Below are 20,093 nucleotides of genomic sequence, written 5' to 3'. Positions count from 1 at the left end.
CCCCTTGTGACAAGTCCCCTTGTGACAAGTGCAGACGCCCAGTGTGAGTGCAGGTGGTAATACATACAAGCTAAGGAAGAAAGAGAACATTTTGCTGTAGAGTAGATTCTGTAACAAGGCAGGTGGAGATGACTGGAGCCAGGGGCTGCTGGAGTTGCCATCTCTTAACTAAGCTCTGTGCTCCCTTTGGGAATCCCCCCTCCCTCTCCTGCTGTAATCATAGTAGCCAACAGTTCTGGGCCTTATATCCTTACTCTGTCCTGACCAAAGGGAAAAGGGAGGGCTCCCCTCCACACACCAGTTCAGAAATCTGGAAGGACTCGTGAAGGTCCAGTGGGATCCTGGCGTCAACCCTGCACTAGTCACGGTGGCACGACAGATGGGATGTTGCCCTCACCCCGACCTGGTCCAGTGCCCTCCCTTGTGTTTCAGGATGCTGGGCGGGGGGTGTGTGTGTGCCAACAGCAGCCGTTTCCACTTTACTCGTGTGGAGGCTAGACGTTTCAGGGACAGAGGCTTGGCATGGACTCCTCTGGTGACTGAGTTATGATGGAGCAAATGTTCCCAGAGTCCCCAGTGATCCATTCTCAGACGTCTCTCAAGGCGCTCGTGAATGGCCCTCTCGGCCTTGACCCCGGAGAAAGCATAAGTTACAGTCATCATTACAGGAATAGCCAATATTACCTAGTGTGATCTGTGTGCCAGGCACTGTTCTTAGTGCTTTATATACGTTAATGCATTTACGTCTCATAACAACCCAATGAAAGAAGCGTTACTGTCTCTAGTCAGCAGAGGAGGAAGTACAGCGAGGTTAAGAAACTTGCCCAAGGTCACACAGCTGGTAAGTGGTAAACCCAGAAGTCGGAGCTCACTGTCCTTGTTCTGTTCAGTTGCATTTCTTCTGCGGCTGCAGTGTACATGCATACATGTGGTAAATACTAAATGCGGACATATAAGCAAGCCAGCGCTGGTCATTTTGTTTTCTAAGAATTCTCAATTCACTAGTCTCAAGAGTCTTTTCAGGTTCTGTGGTCAAGCCCTTATGTGCCAAAATCCCCATCATTTAACTTCTGAAGCAGTGATTCCTCAAGAGAAAAAGAATAAAAGCTTAGAATCCTGACGCGTTTGTTTGCAGTCAGAAAAGTTGTAAATGGATTGTTTTGCTGCCTTGGGCCTGAGGGCGCATGTCAATCTCACTATGTTGTTTCTAGCCGGAAATTTTACAAGACTCCAAACTCATCACCCTGTACCTCACAATGCTTGTCACCTTCACGGACACTTCAACGTGGAAAATTCTCCGGGGAAAAGGTCGGTGAGACTCACTTCAAAGTCTTCCCCAAGTCGCATTTCCATAGAGAGCTCGGGGGTTTGGGGGACCTTTTCAAGGACTGTTTTTGCCACCACGAGCCTCAGGGAAGGGCCTGGAACCGCACACATGGAGATGCCCGTGGCGTGTCCCATCCCACTGCCCCACGGTGTCGAGAACATGCTCAGTATTGATAGAAGGCACAGTCCCTCTGAGCTCACTTGTTACGGCACCCGCAGCACCGCAGCCTCCAGGTGGTCATATTCACTTAAGCCTCATCACTTCACATGGAGGGTTTTCAGCAGAAAATAATTCTATCTTAGGGACTTCCCTGGAGGTCCAATGGTTAAGACTCCATGCTTCCAATGCAGGGGGCGTGGGTTCTTAGGGGAGAACTAAGATCCTGTACGCTGCACAGTGCAGCCTAAAAACACTAAAAGCTCATAAAATAATTCTTATTTTGCCCATAAAACTGCCTCCGTCCCTGAATCCTGAACTCAGCCTCACGTGTTTCATACATTCATGTCGTTCATCCATTCATCGTAGCCTACTCTGTGTGAGGTGCCGAGGAGGCACCAGAGATGCAGGAAAGGTCACTGTCCTCCCGGGGCTTTAGGGCTGAACTCTGTGCGCCCGCCCCTCCTCACCACACTTGAGTCTGGGGGCCAGAGAGGAGACAGATGTTAGGGTATGGGGCTTCCTTGGTGACTCAGTGGTAAAGAATCTGCCTGCCGGTGCAGGAGATGCGAGTTTGATCCCTGGGTCGGTCGGGAAGATCCCTTGGAGAAGGGAATGGCAACCCACTCCAGCATTCTTGCCTGGGAAATCCCATGGACGGAGGAGTCTGGCGGACTACAGTCCATGAGGTTGTAAGAGTCAGATGTGACTTAGCAACTGAATAATAACGTGTATATATATATATGTGTGTGTGTGTATATATGAATATGTGTGACTGAATGAGTGACGTGTGTGAGTATGTACAGGTCACGACACCAGTGTGGCAGGTGGCGCTTGGAAGGAAGAGCCCAGGAGAAGCGAGGTGCAGTGGGGTGAGAGGCCCTGCCTCGTGCGGGGCTCAGGCTTTCCTGAAGAAGCGGTGTCTGAGCTGAGAGCTGGAGGGAGAGGTAGGGTGCGCAGAAGAGAGACAGAACTTTGAAGCAGAGGAAACTGCGTGTGCCAAGGCTCCGGGACAGGAAGGAGGGATTCTCTGGGGCCTGATCCTCGACTCTGGGTGGGGAGGGGTGGGGGAGGAGGCATTTAAAACTCATGTTCTGGGCCCTGCCAGGGACCTTGTGTCCCAGTGGGAAGCGGCGGTCGCTGCAGTGGGTACAAAGTGCCAGGCCCTTGGAGGGATGTAGAAAAGGTACTGCAGGAGCTTGGAGGTTGAGGACAATGCTTCTGGGAGCGGATAGGACCTGTCTCTTAAGAGGCAACCCTTGAACCAGGCCTTGCAGGAGAGAGAGAATCCTGGAAATACTGCATCTCTTCTGGTATCAGGCCCAAGGGGAGCTGGAAGGCAAGCCAGAGGAGGTCTGGTTTCCTTATGGCCCGGGGTCTGGGGACATAAACAGTTCACATGATGGTCAGAGATTGTTTTTTCTTTCTTTCTCAGACTTTTTTCCTTCGTTTAGGTGAGAGTCTTCGACCAGCCATGAACCACATTTGTGCAAACATAATGGGCCATCTCAACCAGCGTGGGTTTTACTCTGTCCTGCAGGTCTGTGACTTCCTTCTCCAGTACCTGAGCTTGGGTTTACCTCTGGTTTCGGCATATCTGCCGCCCTCCTCAGAGCAGCGCTTTCTGCAGAGAGGGCTTACAGCCCAGCGCTCTCTCCGCCCTCCCCCCGCCTCATGGTTTGTGTGAAGAGAGGACAATGGCTGGGATCCCTTCGTTGTGTTTTCCTTTTACTTACAAGGACAGTCCAGTCACTTGAAACTTAAACTCAGGCAGGAGGCCTCAGGACTTACCCACTCAGGTTCCTTCTTGGTCAGTGTCTGTAGTTGTCTTTCTAGTTCCATGCCCTCCACAGCCTTCGGTCCACACTGCGTGTTATCACGCCATTTCACACATGCAGGGAATTGTCAGAAATCTGACCAGTCAGTGTTGAAAAGTACTCTTTAACTCTGGAGTGTGAGAAGTGGCATTGGCTGAGTCCATCTTCACCTGGGGCTGAGCCGGGCTCTCGTCTAGTTGGGTTTCCTTTTCTCACGACAGCCCCGCGAAGCACCTTGGCAGCCAAGGGTGGATTCTCCACAGCTCCTCTCAGTGGCAGCTTCTCCTTCACACCCTGACTCCAAACTGCTTCTGAAATAATTGAGATCTTAAGTCTGGTATCCTTTGTATCAGCTGTTAATTTTTTTAAGCTATTATTCTTAAAAACATAAGTGTAATACTTAAAGTAGAGATAGAGTGGGGCAATGAACCTCCATACCCATTACTTTTCTTTCATTTTTTTTAGAAACATCCCAGTACAGTTTTTTTTAATCTGAAGCACTCTTTGTACCTTTTTTACGTACACATGAATATAAAGTTGGCATCATCCCCTGATCAGTTTCGATGCTCTTTTCAGATCCTGCTGACCCGTGGCCTGGCGAGACCCCGGCCTTGTCTGTCCAAAGGCACTTTAACGGCTGCATTTTCCTTAGCGATGCGGTAAGTGGGAAGCTGTCGCTGAGAGGCTGGTGTGCTTCGAAGGCACCTCCTCTTGCAGACTCTCTGCAGAAGGCCAGCTAGCAGATATTCTCAGATCTGTGCGCCACGCGTCTGTCACAGCTGCTCTGCCTCTGTAGCTCGGCAGCCACAGGTGGGAGTGGCTCTGTGTTCCCGAAAACCTCTACTCACAAAAACCATCAGTGGGCAGATTTTGACCTGTGGGCAACAGTTTGCCAACCTGGTCTAGACTCTGTTTACCACTTAACCATGAGCCGCATGGGACTGTTTCAAATGGAAATTTATTAAAATTAAATACAATTAAGAATTCAGTTCCTTGATTTCATTAGCCACATTTCAGGTGCTCAGAGACCACAGGTGACTAGTGAAAACCACATTGACAGCATAGCTGAGGAACATTTCCATCATCACAAGAGGTCCGGTTGGACAAGGCTGCTCTATCTGATGAGAACCCTGTGTGAAAAGTCAAAGGGGGGATTAATGATATATATTATTTAAATCACTGTCTCCAAAGTTACCATCTTTGCATGGGATCAGTACTTTTTATTTATTCTCATTTAAATTGTGTGCATGCTCAGTCACTAAGTCGTGTCTGACTCTTTGCAACCGCATGGACTGTAGCCCACCCGGCTCTTCTGACCATGGGATTTCCCAGGCAGGAATACCTGGAGTAGGTTGCCGTTTCCTTCTCCAGGGAATCTTCCTGACCCAGGGATTGAGCCTACCTCTCCTGCATTAGCAGACGAGGTCTTTACCCCTGAGCCACCTGGGAAGCCCTGTTGGGGACTTAGCACGCAGTAAACACACCGTGTCAGCATCACAGCACTGGCAGCCCAGGAGCCCCTCTCTGTTTCCTTTCCCGTCACTACTCCCTGCTCCTCGCCCATGTATATAGTTTCTTACTCTGCCCTTTTTTTTTAAGTCAATTATAGCATGAGGATTCTCATGTCAGTATAACTTCAGTAAATTGATTTTTCAGAGCTGCATCATAAGCCATCACTGATTCAACCCTTCCCCCAGTGGATGGGCCCATTTCACATCCAGTCTTCCTTGAAGTCCTATGAAGCACACCTTGAAGGGATTTGGGGGTGTTGGCGGGATTGTTCTTTTGTTCCAGGTTCACAGCATAGTCCTCCTGAGTGAGGTGATCTGTCTGTGTCTAGCCCCGTGCTTGCTGCACAGTTTTCAGACAATCTGATCCGGCTGTTCCTCATCCACATCGTGTCTGTGCCCGCCCTGGTGACTCATCTCAGCACCGTGACCCCTGAGGTCAGTGGACTCTGCACTCCCCCAACCCCATTTTTCCCTTTGTCCTTAGAATGGAAATGTCGGCCTCTTCTGATGTTTCTCCTAAATCAGTAGCCGCCATAGACATGCTCATGCTGGAAGCCCGAAGAAAAGGGGTCTCATCTTTGTTTTCTCCCTGGTGATGGAGAACATGTTTGGCAGCCGGGGGAGTGGTCTGCAGGTGACAGGATTCACGCTTTGGTGGGAAATTCCTCGTGTCAGCCTCCACTTTAACAGTCTGCGATTGTTCACAGCGCCTCACTGTTTTAGAATCTCATGACATGCTCCGTAAATTCATCGCATTTTTAAGAGAGGAAGATCGATGCCGTGATGTGTGTGAAAGCTTGGAAGGATGCCATACGCTTTGTCTCATGGGTGAGTACCCTTGGTTGGAATTTGATGGTGTCCCGGGTGTTGGGAAAAGCCCAGGTGTTTTGCTTTCCACCATTCTGGAGGCCATGAGCTGTGTTTAGTACAAGCTGAAGTGCTTACAGTAAAAGACAGGTAAATAGTTAAAGTAGACACATGAAATTGAAAGTCACATGGAAAATATATCAGCCTGGCAGACTACCTGAGTGACTAGCTGAGTGATTGTTACATTTCAGCCCTTTTGCTTCCTGGCAGCCAAGGGAAAAATGGAAACGTGTGAGTTCCTGGAGAATTCTCAATTCAGGAGAGCAGAGAGCACAGATGGGTGGGGCTTAGATCAGAATGGAGCCTGTAGCATTTATTTTACGACATTTTCATTTAGATGAGGAAAGGGTTTGTGGATAGGAGCGTTTAAAACAGCAGAGGTACAGAATTCTCTTTGCCTCATTAGAGGAATTAGAAATTAGAGGGGAAAGAAAAGATCAGCGGAAATATAAAAAGGTTCTTGGGGCTACATTTTAAAGGAGTTGATGGTAAGAGTAAGACGTTAAATAACTTTGGTGAACACTGAATAACGGTTTTCCAGGACTTTCAGATTTTCTTCAGATGGTAATTCCTTGTGTTGATCCTTGATTTTAGAATACTAATATAATGAAGTGTTATACTCACTTAAAAATCTGGCCTTTTACCCGTTACTTCAAATAACCCTCACATTAAAATAGGGGATCCTTACTCCAGTCTTGCAGAGGAGGAAGCACACTCGAGAGGTGGGTTGAGGGTCGGCCAGCTCGCCTGCAGCAGAGCCGGATCGGCCTGTTTCTGAGCCTTGACCTGTGCTGCAGCCCCAGCGCCTCAGGTCCCTCTTCGTGGGCTTTATTCCTGCCCGTGGACACGGGTGCCTGGGCCCCGGGCAGGGGCAGGGCTGGGAGGCAAGAAGTGTGTCGGCCCCGACCCATTGCACTCCGCCTTCTCTCTTTGCAGGCAACCTCCTGCACTTGGGCTCCCTCAGCCCCAGGGTGCTGGAGGAGGAGACAGACGGCTTCGTGAGCCTACTGACCCAGATGCTCTGCTACTGTCAGAAGTACGTGTCCCAGAAGAAGTCCAACCTGACCCACTGGCACCCCGTCCTTGGCTGGTTCTCCCAGTCCGTGGACTACGGGTGAGTCCTGGAGGCGGAGCCCTGCCTGTCTCGTCTCCTCCTCCTCCTACCTCCCTCCCACCACTGCCCCCGCCTCTCGTCGAGATCGTTGGGCCAGCTATGAAAACGACGGCGCACTAGGCATCAGGCAGCTTTCGTCGACTGGGTGGTGAACGGGATGGAATCAGGATGAAGAGCGAACAGGTCGAGGGGGGCTGGGAGGCGACTGGGGCACGTGGGGCCCAGCGTTCCACGTGGGAACGCCACAGGGCTGCCCAGCAAAGGAAGCCCGGTGGAGCGCCATCCGAGGAGGTCAGTGCTTCTGCACCCGGGCCTCGGCGGCAGTTTGGGGACCCCACACCTCTCTTAGGGCCCTGTTTGCCGTGCCGAGTGGCAGTCCCCAGCCACCCCTCCAGGTGGCCTTCCGTCAGGTGGGGCTGACGCGCCCGCTCTCTTGCTTTCGCCCAGGCTCAATGAGTCCATGCCCTTGGTCACTAAGCAGCTGCAGTTCCTGTGGGGGGTCCCTCTCATCCGGGTCTTCTTCAGCGACATCCTGAGCAAGAAGCTGCTGGAGAACCCGGAGCCGGCCCACGCGCCGCCGGCCTCCCCGCAGAGCGTGCTGCCTGTGAAGAGTGAGTGGCCCCGCCTGCCCCAAGTCCAGCTCCTCAGTGGCCCTGGGCGCCTGCCTACTCTGTCACATGACCTCTGCCCGCTCCCTTGGCGATTTGAGATGGGTTAAGTCAAGTCCACGTTTAGCAGAACAGTGACAGAAAATCCTTAGGGAGAGAAAACAAGAGCTAGGGAAATACAACTGTGAACAAAATCAAGGTCAAGTGTCCAGAACATCCACAGATGGTCTATGAGGGCAGCCGCACTCATCTATGAACTTCCATTCAGCTCTGAATTTCTTTTTTCGACTTTGAATTTGTAATAGCCAGAAATGAGAAGGAATTTATGGGCCTTTTCTTTTCATTAGTAGGAAGAAGGAGGAGGACTGATTTCTTAAGGGAAGTAGAGCTTTTCTGAGTTCCTAGTCATGAAAGCTACTTCCCCTGTGGAATTCCTAATACAGGGATGGGGGTCACTGGGCAGGCTGCCATCTCAGTGTCCCCCTTGCAAGATCCATAGCAGCGGGTTCCATGAAGAGGTTTCCCATTGCCCATGCCGATAAAACAAAGGCAGCGCTTCTGGCACATAATTTGGAGGACTTGCCTGCCTGTGGCAGATCGTGGGGTTCAGTGTATGGCAGAGCTCCATGTTGTAGTGTCAGCATGGGCGTGTAACTTCAGCAGGGTATAAATGGGAAGGTGTAAACAAGAGTGCAACCCCAAACTCAATATATGTACTTGAAGTTGATGCTCCTACTTGCCTCTGAAAGCACAGCACGTTGGGAATCAGCCAGGCCCTGCCCTTCTCCCCCTCTCCCCCCAATAGAGTCCTCAGGTTTTACCTTTGTGGGTTCTAAAGTTAAGTGGTTACAGTCAGGGAATCTATCAGCTGAATCTGATGTGTTCTGCTTGTTCTCAAGAGCCTCCTGCTATTCTGAAGAGGTCTCTGCATTCTCCCTGAAACCCTGTTGTCGCTGCTTTTCTGTTTTACCCCAAAGAGAGGATTTGAATCACAGGAGAGCCTCCCTGTCTGGCTCCGGCTGGAAGTTAGGAGCTGTGTGGAAATGCTCCTCCCTTTTCTGGGGAGGCATTGGGCAGATGGCTGACCTCCTACTCACATGTTCCCCCTCCTCTCGCCGGCAGCTCTCCTGAAGCGTGCATTTCAGAAGTCAGCGTCAGTTCGCAACATCCTCAGGCCCGTCGGGGGTAAACGTGTGGACTCTGCGGAGGTCCAGAAGGTCTGCAGGATCTGTGTCCTCTACCAGACCTCGCTGACGACCCTCACGCAGATCCGGCTGCAGATCCTCACAGGTCTGGGGTCCCGAGGTGGCCTCTGCCCTTGCTCACATCTGCCAGACAAGTTCTCCTAGATGTTGATTCTCTCCTGGTTTCCTTGACTCAGAAATCATGTTGAAGAAGGGTGTCTTTGCTGTTTTTCTTAGAAATTGGTCCACCTCAGTTATAGCTTGAGTTCATCCCAGGCCTAGCACTGCTAGTTTGTTTCTGAGACCTGGCTTTTATTTTCATTATGAAGTACAACTGGTTTTCTAAAGAAGTTAATATTTTGTTATGAATAGAAAACTAGAAAAGACAAGAAGCAAAGAAAATTTAAACCATTCTTAATCCCACAGTCTATGGGTGACCATTTGATCCTGAGTGTTACATATATATGTTTTTAGATTGAAATGTATAGTTTTTTCCCTTTCTGTTAATCACATTATAAATATTTTGTCAAGCCAAAATTCTTTAAAACCTCATTTTTTAAAAACTTTTAATTTTGTATTGGGGTGTAGCCAATTAACAAAGTTGTGATAGCTTCAGGTGGACAACAAAAGGGACTCGGCCATACATATATGTCTCCATTCTCCCCAGACCCCTGCCATCCAGGCTGCCACTTAACATTGAGCAGAGTTCCCTGAGCTCCACCATAGGTCCTTGTTGTTAAACTCTCATTTTTATTGGCTGCAGGAGACCTCATTTCATGGATATGCTGGACATTTTCCTTTTTAGCTGAGCAGGGAAGAAAGTCCCTCCTGTGAGCAGAGAATTGGGCATCAGGGCTTGGAAGTTGCAGCGCAGGAGGTGTTAGTATGGTTGGTATTGTGAGGACAGATGTAAGCCTTGAAGCTGCTGACTGCATAAAGGCTCAAGAACTTCTCTGTCGCTTTTTACGTTTTTTGAATCAAATTGCCGCTGCTTCTGTCTTTCACTCTTAATTTTTGTTAAGAGTGTTGTTCAGTCGCTCAGTCGTGTCTGACTCTTTGTGACCCCATGGACAGGCTTCCCTGTCCTTCACTATTTCCCAGAGTTTGCTCAGACTCATGTCCATTGAGTTGGTGATGCCATCCAACCATCTCATCTTCTGTCATCACTTCCTTACTCATCTTCAAATATTTATAGAGCCTGTGAGTGTCGGGCATTGAAGACAGAAGACAGAATAAGACAGCTAAGATCTGTGTTCCCAAGGGTATTGTATTCTAGTAGTGTGAAGACAGTAATAAGCAAGAGGAAAATACATTTGCTATACTGAAGGGCACTGTGACAGAATGATGAGACATTGTTGACTTGGACCAGGGCAGTGTTCTTCAACCTTAGCACAGCTGACATTTGGGCCCACACAGTCTGTGTTGTGGAGGTGGTCCTGTCCATTGTAGCGTGTTCAGCTGCCCCTGGCACCTTACCTACAGGTTCCAGTAGCCCCTCTCCCCCACTCATGACAACCATACATGTCTCCCAACATTGTCCAGTGCCCCTTGTGGGGCAAAATCATTCCTGGTTGAGAACACTGGGCCAATGGAGATGAAAGCAGAGGGTTACAATATGTTTTAGAGGTGGAATCGACAGGTCTCATGGGTAGATTGGATCTGGGGAAGCGAGGTGAGATCATGGAGCATCTAGAGTTCTGTTGGGCTGTGATGAGTGTAGGGTGCCTGCTGGACCTGCAGCGGGGACACCAAGACAGCGTGCGAATGTGCTGTTCAGAGGCTTGAGCCCAGAAGCAGGTGCTCGGCCTGGGGCTTAGGGCCGCTTCCCTGAGTGCAGAGAGGGGGACAGTGCTGTTCAGAGGCTTGAGCCCAGACGCAGGTGCGCGGCCTGGGGCTTAGGGCCGCTTCCCTGAGTGCAGAGGCGGGGACAGTGCTGTTCAGGGGCTTGAGCCCAGACGCAAGTGCGCGGCCTGGGGCCTAGGGCTGCTTCCCTGAGTGCGGGGTGGGGTGGGGGGGACAGTGCTGTTCACGGGCTTGAGCCCAGACGCAGGTGCGCGGCCTGGGGCTTAGGGCCGCTTCCCTGAGTGCAGAGGCGGGGACAGTGCTGTTCAGGGGCTTGAGCCCAGACGCAGGTGCGCGGCCTGTGGCCTCGGGCTGCTTCCCTGAGTGCAGGGGAGGGGACAGTGCTGTTCAGGGGCTTGAGCCCAGACGCAGGTGCGCGGCCTGTGGCCTAGGGCTGCTTCCCTGAGTGCAGGGGAGGGGACAGTGCTGTTCACGGGCTTAAGCCCAGACGCAGGTGCACGGCCTGGGGCCTAGGGCCCCTTCCCTGAGTGCAGAGGCGGGGACAGTGCTGTTCACGGGCTTGAGCCCAGACGCAGGTGCATGGCCTGGGGCTTAGGGCCGCTTCCCTGAGTGCAGAGTGGGGGACAGTGCTGTTCAGAGCCTTGAGCCCAGACGCAGGTGCGCGGCCTGGGGCCTAGGGCCGCTTCCCTGAATGCAGAGGGGGGGACAGTGCTGTGCGCGGCCTGGGGCCTAGGGCCGCTTCCCTGAGTGCAGAGGTGGGGACAGTGCTGTTCAGGGGCTTGAGCCCAGACGCACGTGTGCGGCCTGGGGCTTAGGGCCGCTTCCCTGAGTGCAGAGGCGGGGACAGTGCTGTTCAGGGGCTTGAGCCCAGACGCAGGTGCGCGGCCTGGGGCTTAGGGCCGCTTCCCTGAGTGCAGAGGGGGGGACAGTGCTGTGCGCGGCCTGGGGCCTAGGGCCGCTTCCCTGAGTACAGCGGGGGGGGACAGTGCTGTTCACGGGCTCAAGGCCAGACGCAGGTGCGCGGCCTGGGGCCTAGGGCCGCTTCCCTGATTACAGAGGGGGGGGACAGTGCTGTTCACGGGCTTAAGCCCAGACACAGGTGCACGGCCTGGGGCTTAGGGCCGCTTCCCTGAGTGCAGGGGGGGACAGTGCTGTTCACGGGCTTAAGCCCAGAAGCAGGTGTGCTGCCTAGGGCTTAGGGCCGCTTCCCTGAGTGCAGAGGGGGGGACAGTGCTGTTCAGGGGCTTGAGCCCAGACGCAGGTGCGCGGCCTGTGGCCTAGGGCTGCTTCCCTGAGTGCAGGGGAGGGGACAGTGCTGTTCAGAGCCTTGAGCCCAGACGCAGGTGCGCGGCCTGGGGCCTAGGGCCGCTTCCCTGAGTACAGAGAGGTGGGACAGTGCTGTTCACGGGCTTAAGCCCAGACGCAGGTGCACGGCCTGGGGCTTAGGGCCGCTTCCCTGAGTGCAGAGGCTGGGGACAGTGCTGTTCAGAGGCTTGAGCCCAGACGCAGGTGCATGGCCTGGGGCTTAGGGCCGCTTCCCTAAGTGCAGAGGTGGGGACAGTGCTGTTCAGGGGCTTGAGCCCAGCCGCGCGGCCTGGGGCCTAGGGCCGCCTCCCTGAGTGCAGAGGGGGGGACACAGGTGAACTGGCACCCCAGTACCCAGTGGGAGGGTCTGGGAAGCATGCTGAGTCAGATGGTTTTGAGGTTGTAGCCTGTGTCCAGTTTTTTAAGATAGCCAGAGTAAACATCTCCCATTGTCCCAGGAAGTTTTCTGGGCAAGAGGAAAATACATGATTTTAGGGAATTCCCTGGCAGTCCAGTGGTTAGAACTTAGCGCTTTCACTGCTGGGAACCGGGTCGAGTCCCTGGATGAGGAACTAAGATCCCACAAGTTGTGCCACATGGCTAATTAAAAAAAAGAAAAAATGAAGATAAACTAGTCTAAAGTATATGTGTAGTATGCATTATATTAGTTTGACTGTACACAGCACTATAAGCTGAATGATAGAAAATCACAGTGGTTTTAAAAACACTGCAGTTCTCCTGCTCTCACAGTCTACAGAATGTTTCCGTTCATGCCCCTCATGCACGTGTGTGGGTTCTGGAGCCACATGCCGCCCCCCGACACGGCTTCCAGACCGCGGCGTCCCTGCTTCCGTCCAAGCCGCTCAGGAGGCAGCCCCACTGAATTGGTACATCACGCTGTAAATGAGCATGTTTGCCCTGTGGAAGTATACCTGTCGTCTCCACGGTGTTAACTACTTATCCTGTCTGTTTCTTAAATTGAGTTTTAATAGTTTCCAGGGAGCATTATCTTAGTTTCAGGTGCACAGCATAATGGCTGGGTATTTGTACATATTGCGAAATGATCCACACAGTAAGGCTTGTTAACATCCATCTCCATACACTGTTAAAATTTTTTTTTTCTTTTTTCTTTTTCCTCTCTGATAAGGACTTTTAAGATCCACCCTTCCAGCAGCTTTCAAAAATGCAGTATATATATTGTTAACTGTGGTCCCCATGCTGTACTTTACATCCCCATGGTTTATTTATTTTATAACTTGGAGTCTGTCCTTCTTTAAAAATATGTTTGTTTACTTATTTGGCTGTGCCAGGCCTTAGTTGTGGCATTCGAGATCTTTAGTTGTGACATGTGGGATCTAGTTCCCTGACTGGTGATCGAACCCAGGTCCCCTGTGCTGGGAGCGTGGAGTCTTAGCCATTGGACCACCAGGGAAATTTGTCATTTTTGATCCTCTTCACCCACTTTGCTTACCTTCCCCCGCCCCGTCCACGCTCTTCCCCAGCAACCACCCATCTGTTCTCTGTGTCTGTGAGCTTGGGTTTCTTTCTTTCTTTTGTAGTTTTCACATATAGATGAGATCATACGGTATAATTTCCTCAAGGTCCATCCTTGTTGCTACAGGTGGCAAGAAACCGTTCTTTTTTAATGACTGAGTAGTAGTCTGTGTGTGTGTGTGTGTACACTAATGGACACTTAGGTTGTGTCCTTATCTTGGCTCTTGTAAACAATGCTCCTGTGAACAAGGGGGTGTATGTATCTTTTCAAAGTAGTGTTTTTGTTTTTTGCGATGAATGAATACCCAAAATTGGAGTTGTTGTAATCATATGGTAGTTCTATTTTCCTTTTTTTTTTTTTTCGAGGCATCTCCATACTGATTTCCATGATGGCTGCACCAATTTACAGTCCCAGCAACAGTGCACAAGTGTTCTCTCTTCTCCACATCCCCACCAGCACTAGTTATTTCTTGTCTTTTTGATGATAGCCATGCTGACAGGTGTGAGGTGGTATCTTACTGTGGTTTTGATTTGTATTTTCCTGATGACAAGGAATGTAGAGCACCTTTACATGTGCTGGTTTGCGTGTCTTTTCTGGAGAAATGTATTCAGATCCTCTGACCGCGTTTGAAGCAGATTGCTTGGGGGGTTTTCTGGTGCATTGCATGAGTTCTTCATATAATTTGGATATCGACCCCTGATCAGGTACGTGATTGACAAGTGTTCTTCCGTCTCATAAATTGCCTTTTCATCTTGTGGGCGATTCTGTTATTGTGCAGAAGCTTTGTAGTTTGCTGTAGTCCCACCTGCTAATTTTTATTTACATTGGCTTTGTTTTTTGAGTCAGATCCAAAAAAAATCATTTCCCAGGCCCTTGTCAAGCAGCTTACATGATTTCTTCTGGAAGTTTCATGGTTTCAGACCTTACATTCGATTCTTTAATCCATTTCGAGTTTATTTTTGTGTACAGTGTAAGGTAGTGTAGTTTCATTCTTTCGCCTATGGTGAATTTTTGTATAATGCTTCAGAGTATCTGTGTGATGGTTGTTCACTGCTTTCCCATTTCTAAGAGATAAAATAATAGAAGTGAATGAGAGAAAGCTCTGCTCAATGTGGATACGCCTACAAGATGTTTTAAAACAGGGATCAGCAAACTATGGCCCATGGGCCAGATCAGCTCACCACTTGCTTTTGTAAGTAAAGTTTTGTTGGAACACAGCTACATCCGTTTATTTACCTATTTTCTGTGGCTGCTTCCATGCTGTGATAGAAACATTGAGTAGTTTTGATGTAGACTGGTCCAGACCAAAAACCTAAAAATACTCTCTGGCCTTTTCCACAAAAAAATTGCTGATCCCTGAAAATAAAACATAAACACCAAGGGGACTTCCCTGGTGGTCCAGTGGTTAAGACTTCACCTTCCAGGCAGGGAGTGCGGGTTCAATCCTGGTCGGGCAGCTAAGATCCCACGTGCCTTGTGGCCAAAAACCAAAACATAAAACACAAGCGATGTAATAAATTCAATACTTTTCAAATGGTCCACATCAAAAAATCTTTTTAAAAGATGAAAAACATTACCTCCAAGTCAGGTAAATCTGCATTCTATTCTTGGGTCTGACACTTACTGGCTGTGTGATTTGGGGCCGATTACTCAATCTGTCTGGGCTTCAGTTTCCTGCCTTATAAAATGGCAATATTCATGGGGTTTCACAAGGTGAAAGGAAGTAGTGCCTGAGTGTTCAGAATGATATCTGATACATAGTAACTAAGCACCCATTGACTCTTAGCTGCTCTTACCATTGTTCTCATGGGCAACATCCTTCTCCTGATGCTTTTCTTTGTAATGGCATTTTTTTTCTGTCACAAACATTGATAAGTTTAAGCGTTTTGCTTTCCTGGAAGGGAGGAGAAATAAGGGACCAGTAGAGCCCCACCTGAAGCTTCGGTTTGTCTCCTCTTTCAGGTCTCACTTACCTCGATGACCTGCTGCCCAAACTGTGGGCATTTATCTGTGAACTGGGGCCCCATGGAGGGCTGAAGCTCTTCTTGGAGTGCCTCAACAACGACACGGAGGAGTCTAAGCAGCTTCTGGCCATGCTAATGCTGTTCTGTGACTGTTCCCGGCACCTCATCACGTAGGTTGACTGCTTTGGGGCTGAGTTTCTTTCCCCGAACGTGGAGTGGAGAGACCCAATCACAGTGTCGGCAATTAAGCCATTGCTGATGAGATTACCCCGAGCACTCGGACCCGTCATTAGAAGGAGCAGACAAGACGTTTAACAAAGTGGGGGGCTTGTAGTAGACAGCATTTTTTAGCTTCCATCCTCTACAGGAGAGCCAGGCCACTAGCTCTCGATATGGGCTTTGGGGTCCCCCGGAGCTTGGTTCAGGCCACACATTGGCTATTTACTTACTGGGCTAAGTAGTTACCTGGAAAAATTCCAGAGCCAGGGTGCAGAAGGTGGCCCAGCCACTGGCTGAGACATCCTGGGCCAGGGAGGAAGGGCCTCCACCTGTCTGGGCCTCAGTTTCCTGAGCTCTAGTTGGGAATTTGTAGCATCTCTTGGCCGTGTGGAAAGGCATAGGGGAGATGAATGTTCAGCATAGTCCCAGCACAGGAAGAGGTCAGGATGTGTTGGTTCTTACCAAGCCAACCCTGGGCAAGTTGCTCAACCTCTCTGAGCCTCAGGTTCCTCAACAGTAGAATGGAAAACAGTATTACCAATCTGTTAGGGAGTGAATGAGACGAGGAATGTCAAGGAGTTAGTACAGTGCCTGGCACGGCAGGAAATTAACAAATGTGAGTCCTCTGCATTTCCTTTTTCTTCAAGTGTATGTGTCTACTTGAGTATTTGGTATTTTTTTAAACTTCACTTTTTCCACAAAAGATTGGTAAAGAGTCGTAAGATGGAATGGACCTCAGGCAGTTGCACACAGGTCTCGGAGGCGTTGGCAGATGGGTGCACGTAGGTGGTGGACTGGGTAGGAGTCCTGTAGGGAGGGCTCAGAGAGCAGCTGGAGGTGAGAGCGGCGGTCTGCAGTTGCCGGTGAGACACCCTTAACTGCCAGGTCAAGGGTGACCCGGGAGTGAGCCAAACCGTAAAGCGAGAATGGAGCAGCTCATAGGACATTTTTAGCTAGAACTGCATCGTGTGCTTCATTTATTCATATGTTCTTCCAGACGTTTATTCGTTCACCTTCAGATACTTACCAGATACCTACTAAGTGCACCTAGTGTGCGTCACAGACACAGAGTAAGAGTCTGCAACTGCCTTCGGTGACACAGACTCTCGGTCAGGATTCCCTGGTAACTCAGACATGAGTCGTGAGCAAGTGTCACAGGCAGGTCCTTAGGAATAAGGAAAGTATAGAGTAGAGTGTATTGCGTCTTTCCTTTCTCAGTTGTATCTTTTAAACTTTTTACTATGGACAATTTCAAATTAACTGAAAGTGGAAAGAATAGTATGAACCTTCATTTACCATATCTGTCACCAGCTTCAATAGTTATCAACTCATGGCCACTTTTGCTTCATCTCTACCCCCAACCCACTCTCCCACAGATCACCCTATCTGTAAATTTTATTGACAAGTTAAGAGCTTATTTCTTAACATTGTTTTGTCTAGTTCAAGGTATAGATCTCTCCTTTTTCAGTGGGGAACTGTGAGTAACTTTCTGTCTGATTTAGGATCCTTGATGACATTGAAGTTTATGAAGAACAGATTTCATTCAAACTGGAAGAGCTGGTCACCATCTCCTCTTTTTTGAACTCCTTTGTGTTTAAGATGATCTGGGATGGAATCGTAGGTAAGGTAAAGATGTCAGCCCTCTTTCACTTGACGCTCCACCCAGGGAGTCCAGAGTCTAGAACGTCAATTGATTCTTAGCCTTGTCCATCAGAGTTAATTAAAAAAATGCACCTCCATTCACATAATTAGAAGTTTTATTTCTCCATTCTCTGTGATCCCTTAACATAGTAGTGTGGTTGTGGAAGTCTTAGTCTACCAGGAAGCCTTTAGGATTTACGTGTGTATGTAGGATTGTTGATATTGTTTAGTCACCAAGTTGTGTCCAACTCTTTGTGATCCTCATAGACTGTAGCCCACCAGGCTCCTCCGTCCCAGACAAGAATACTGGAGTGGGTAGCCATTCTCTTCTCCAGAGGATCTTCCCAACCGAGGGATTGAACCCACGTCTGCTGCATTGCAGGCAGATTCTTTACCACTGCGCCACCATTATTTATGATTAATTTTGCCCTGAGTCTCCTTTTGATTCTTTGAGTTGATCTCCATGAATATAAAACATGTGCCTGCTCACACTTAAATTAGAGTCTACCTCCTGAGACGTTTCCAGTCGTCCAGCACTGAGCTCCTTCGATTAAAAGGTCCTTTAGATGACATCCAAGTGGGAAACAGCATGAATGATTGTGTCTGAGCGATTCCCGGGTCCCAGTTTCTTAGAATGTGCCCATGGGGCCTCTTAATCCTCTTGGTTCCGTGTCACGTTCGGCCGGAGGGAGGTGAAGTCCTCGCTGGGACTGAAGGATGACGGAAGGAGACACGGCTGTCCTTCCACCCTCTCCAGTCCTGAGTGGCTCCCGGACCATGGCTCTCCCCATTGTTCACCCCACAGAGAATGCCAAGGGTGAGACCTTGGAGTTGTTCCAGTCTGTCCACGGGTGGCTGATGGTGCTCTACGAGCGGGACTGCCGGCGGCGCTTCGCCCCCGAGGACCACTGGCTGCGAAAGTGAGCACCGGATTGTGGGGGAGGCGGGTTATGGAGGCTGGGGTCCCTCCATCACACTGGTCGCCTGAGTGCTCAGCACATTGTGTTTTAGGGCCAAGAGAACTTGGCCCTTCATCTTTTTTTTTTTTCCATTTATTTTTATTAGTTGGAGGCTAATTACTTTACATCATTACAGTAGTTTTTGTTATACATTGAAATGAATTAGCCATGGATTTACATGTATTCCCCATCCCAGTCCCCCCTCCCACCTCCCTCTCCACCCAATCCCTCTGGGTCTTCCCAGTGCACCAGGCCTGAGCACTTGTCTCATGTACCCAACCTGGGCTGGTTATCTGTTTCACCCTAGATAATATACATGTTTCAATGCTGTTCTCTTGAAACATCCCACCCTCGCCTTCTCCCAGAGTCCACAAGTCTGTTCTATACATCTGAGTCTCTTTTTCTGTTTTGCATATAGGGTTATCGTTACCATCTTTCTAAAGTCCATATATATGTGTTAGTATACTGTAATGGTCTTTATCTTTCTGGCTTACTTCGCTCTGTATAATGGGCTCCAGTTTCATCCATCTCATTAGAACTGATTCAAATGAATTCTTTTTAATGGCTGAGTAATATTCCATGGTGTATATGTACCACAGCTTCCTCATCCATTCGTCTGCTGATGGGCATCTGGGTTGCTTCCATGTCCTGGCTATTATAAACAGTGCTGCGATGAACATTGGGGTGCACGTGTCTCTTTCAGATCTGGTTTCCTCAGTGTGTATTGGCCCTTCATCTTTATCCCGTCCTTTCATCTGCACGTGTCCCTGTAAGGCACCTGTCAGGACAGTCCACCACCCAGTCACTTCTGTTAGGACCCAGTTAACACTAAGTGTGATGAGAGCTCATTCATGGCCACAGAACCAGATCACGTTTAGCAGATACTTCATATGTAAACTGGAAAGAAACAGGTTCTTTTCAGCCAAACTAAGCAACAGGTTATGATCATGAAATGGCGTGTTTTTTTTTTTCTAGCAGGATTAGTGAGATAAAAAAACCCACAGCCAGGTTTGTTAGGGGTGGGGTGGAGGAAATCCTCTTGCAACAACTAAAAGTAAGATCATGTCGGCCTTTTTTTTTTTAAATCAAGGACAGATCAGCTCTCATGTAACTCTACAAGTTGTGCCACTAGAATAGTGACTGGTAGACTTTTCTGTAAAGGGCCACACAGTAGGTATTTTAGGCTTTGTGCACCAGTGTCTGTTGCCACTACTGAACGCTGCCATCATAGTGCAGAAGCAGCCGGAGAGAGTACATGAAGCTTGGGCATGACCGTGTTCCGTAAAAGCTTGGTTTATAAAAAGTGGGCGGCAGGCTGGATCTGGCCCATCGGCTGTAGCTGGCCAACCCTGTTTGGAGGATGGTACTCACCCCCTTATTCCCAATCCGTGTCTTTGCTCTACAGGGATCTCAAGCCCAGCGTGCTCTTCCAGGAACTTGACAAGGACAGAAAGCGGGCACAGCTGATCCTGCAGTACATCCCACACGTCATTCCTCACAAAAACGTGAGTAGCACTTGGAGCCAGGCTGCTCCCACCACCGTGGGTCCTGGCTGTCCATTTTCATCCCAGCAGTGATCAGACATGAATAAAAGCAATCATTCAGTCAACACGGGTGCTGATGGGCGTTCACTCTGTGCCAGGTGCCATGCCAAGTGCCGGGTGGTGCAGTGTGAACTGGCCATTCAGGTCTCGTGGGGTGGATGCTGCAGGAGCCTCAGGAAGGAGCTCCACTGGCAGAAATGGACAGTGCTCACAGGCCCAGGGCAGGGGAGACTACGGTGCCAGGGGAGGGCCAGGCGGAGTCCAGAGCTGGAGCCACGGAGGTCTGTAGGAGCTGGAGCGGGAAGAGCCTTGGGAGCCAAGAGCAGCAGCTTGGATTTTGTCCAGAGCCATTGGAGAGTGTTTAGCTCCGGAGGCACCTGGTCAGAGCTCTGCTTAGGAATCTTCCTTCTGGCCGTAGCATGGAGAACTGGCTAGAGGCAGGTGTCATGGTAGCCTGGCCTGGATTCAGGCTGGGGCCCTGGGAACAGAAAGACAAGGATGTCAAGAGGTTTTGAAGGAGGCCCTGGAGAATGGTGATATTCGGGGGGAAGGAGTAGGGGAATTCAGAGGATGCTCAGG

The 20,093-nt window shown here is 49.8% G+C and overlaps 1 protein-coding gene and 1 long non-coding RNA gene across 6 annotated transcripts in view; one reads left to right on the top strand and one right to left on the bottom strand.

Moving 5' to 3' along the window:
• Positions 1-20,093, top strand: part of UBE3B (ubiquitin protein ligase E3B) — a 48,598-nt gene that overhangs the window by 10,483 nt on the left and 18,022 nt on the right. For all 5 annotated transcript variants that reach the window (XR_002316531.2, XM_020907198.2, XM_020907179.2 and 2 more), the window contains 12 exons: positions 1,212-1,308; positions 2,938-3,023; positions 3,877-3,959; positions 5,141-5,246; positions 5,519-5,639; positions 6,615-6,792; positions 7,240-7,403; positions 8,523-8,690; positions 15,150-15,321; positions 16,873-16,991; positions 17,817-17,931; positions 19,376-19,475. Coding sequence is in view for 4 of the 5 variants with exons in the window: in XM_020907198.2 (XP_020762857.2) it covers positions 1,212-1,308; positions 2,938-3,023; positions 3,877-3,959; positions 5,141-5,246; positions 5,519-5,639; positions 6,615-6,792; positions 7,240-7,403; positions 8,523-8,690; positions 15,150-15,321; positions 16,873-16,991; positions 17,817-17,931; positions 19,376-19,475 (1,509 nt within the window). In the remaining variant the exon portion in view is untranslated. The remainder of the gene's footprint in view (positions 1-1,211; positions 1,309-2,937; positions 3,024-3,876; positions 3,960-5,140; positions 5,247-5,518; positions 5,640-6,614; positions 6,793-7,239; positions 7,404-8,522; positions 8,691-15,149; positions 15,322-16,872; positions 16,992-17,816; positions 17,932-19,375; positions 19,476-20,093) is intronic.
• LOC139037808 (uncharacterized) lies at positions 14,116-15,153 on the bottom strand. Its single transcript, XR_011490724.1, has 2 exons — positions 14,424-15,153; positions 14,116-14,251 (listed from the first exon to the last, which is right to left on the bottom strand). It is a non-coding gene; the product is annotated as an uncharacterized lncRNA (long non-coding RNA).

The sequence above is a fragment of the Odocoileus virginianus genome, chromosome 12, assembly GCF_023699985.2.
Source record: "Odocoileus virginianus isolate 20LAN1187 ecotype Illinois chromosome 12, Ovbor_1.2, whole genome shotgun sequence".
NCBI lineage: Eukaryota > Metazoa > Chordata > Mammalia > Artiodactyla > Cervidae > Odocoileus > Odocoileus virginianus.
The sequence above is the reverse complement of the archived record's forward strand: the minus strand, read 5'-3'. Positions and strand labels throughout refer to the sequence as shown.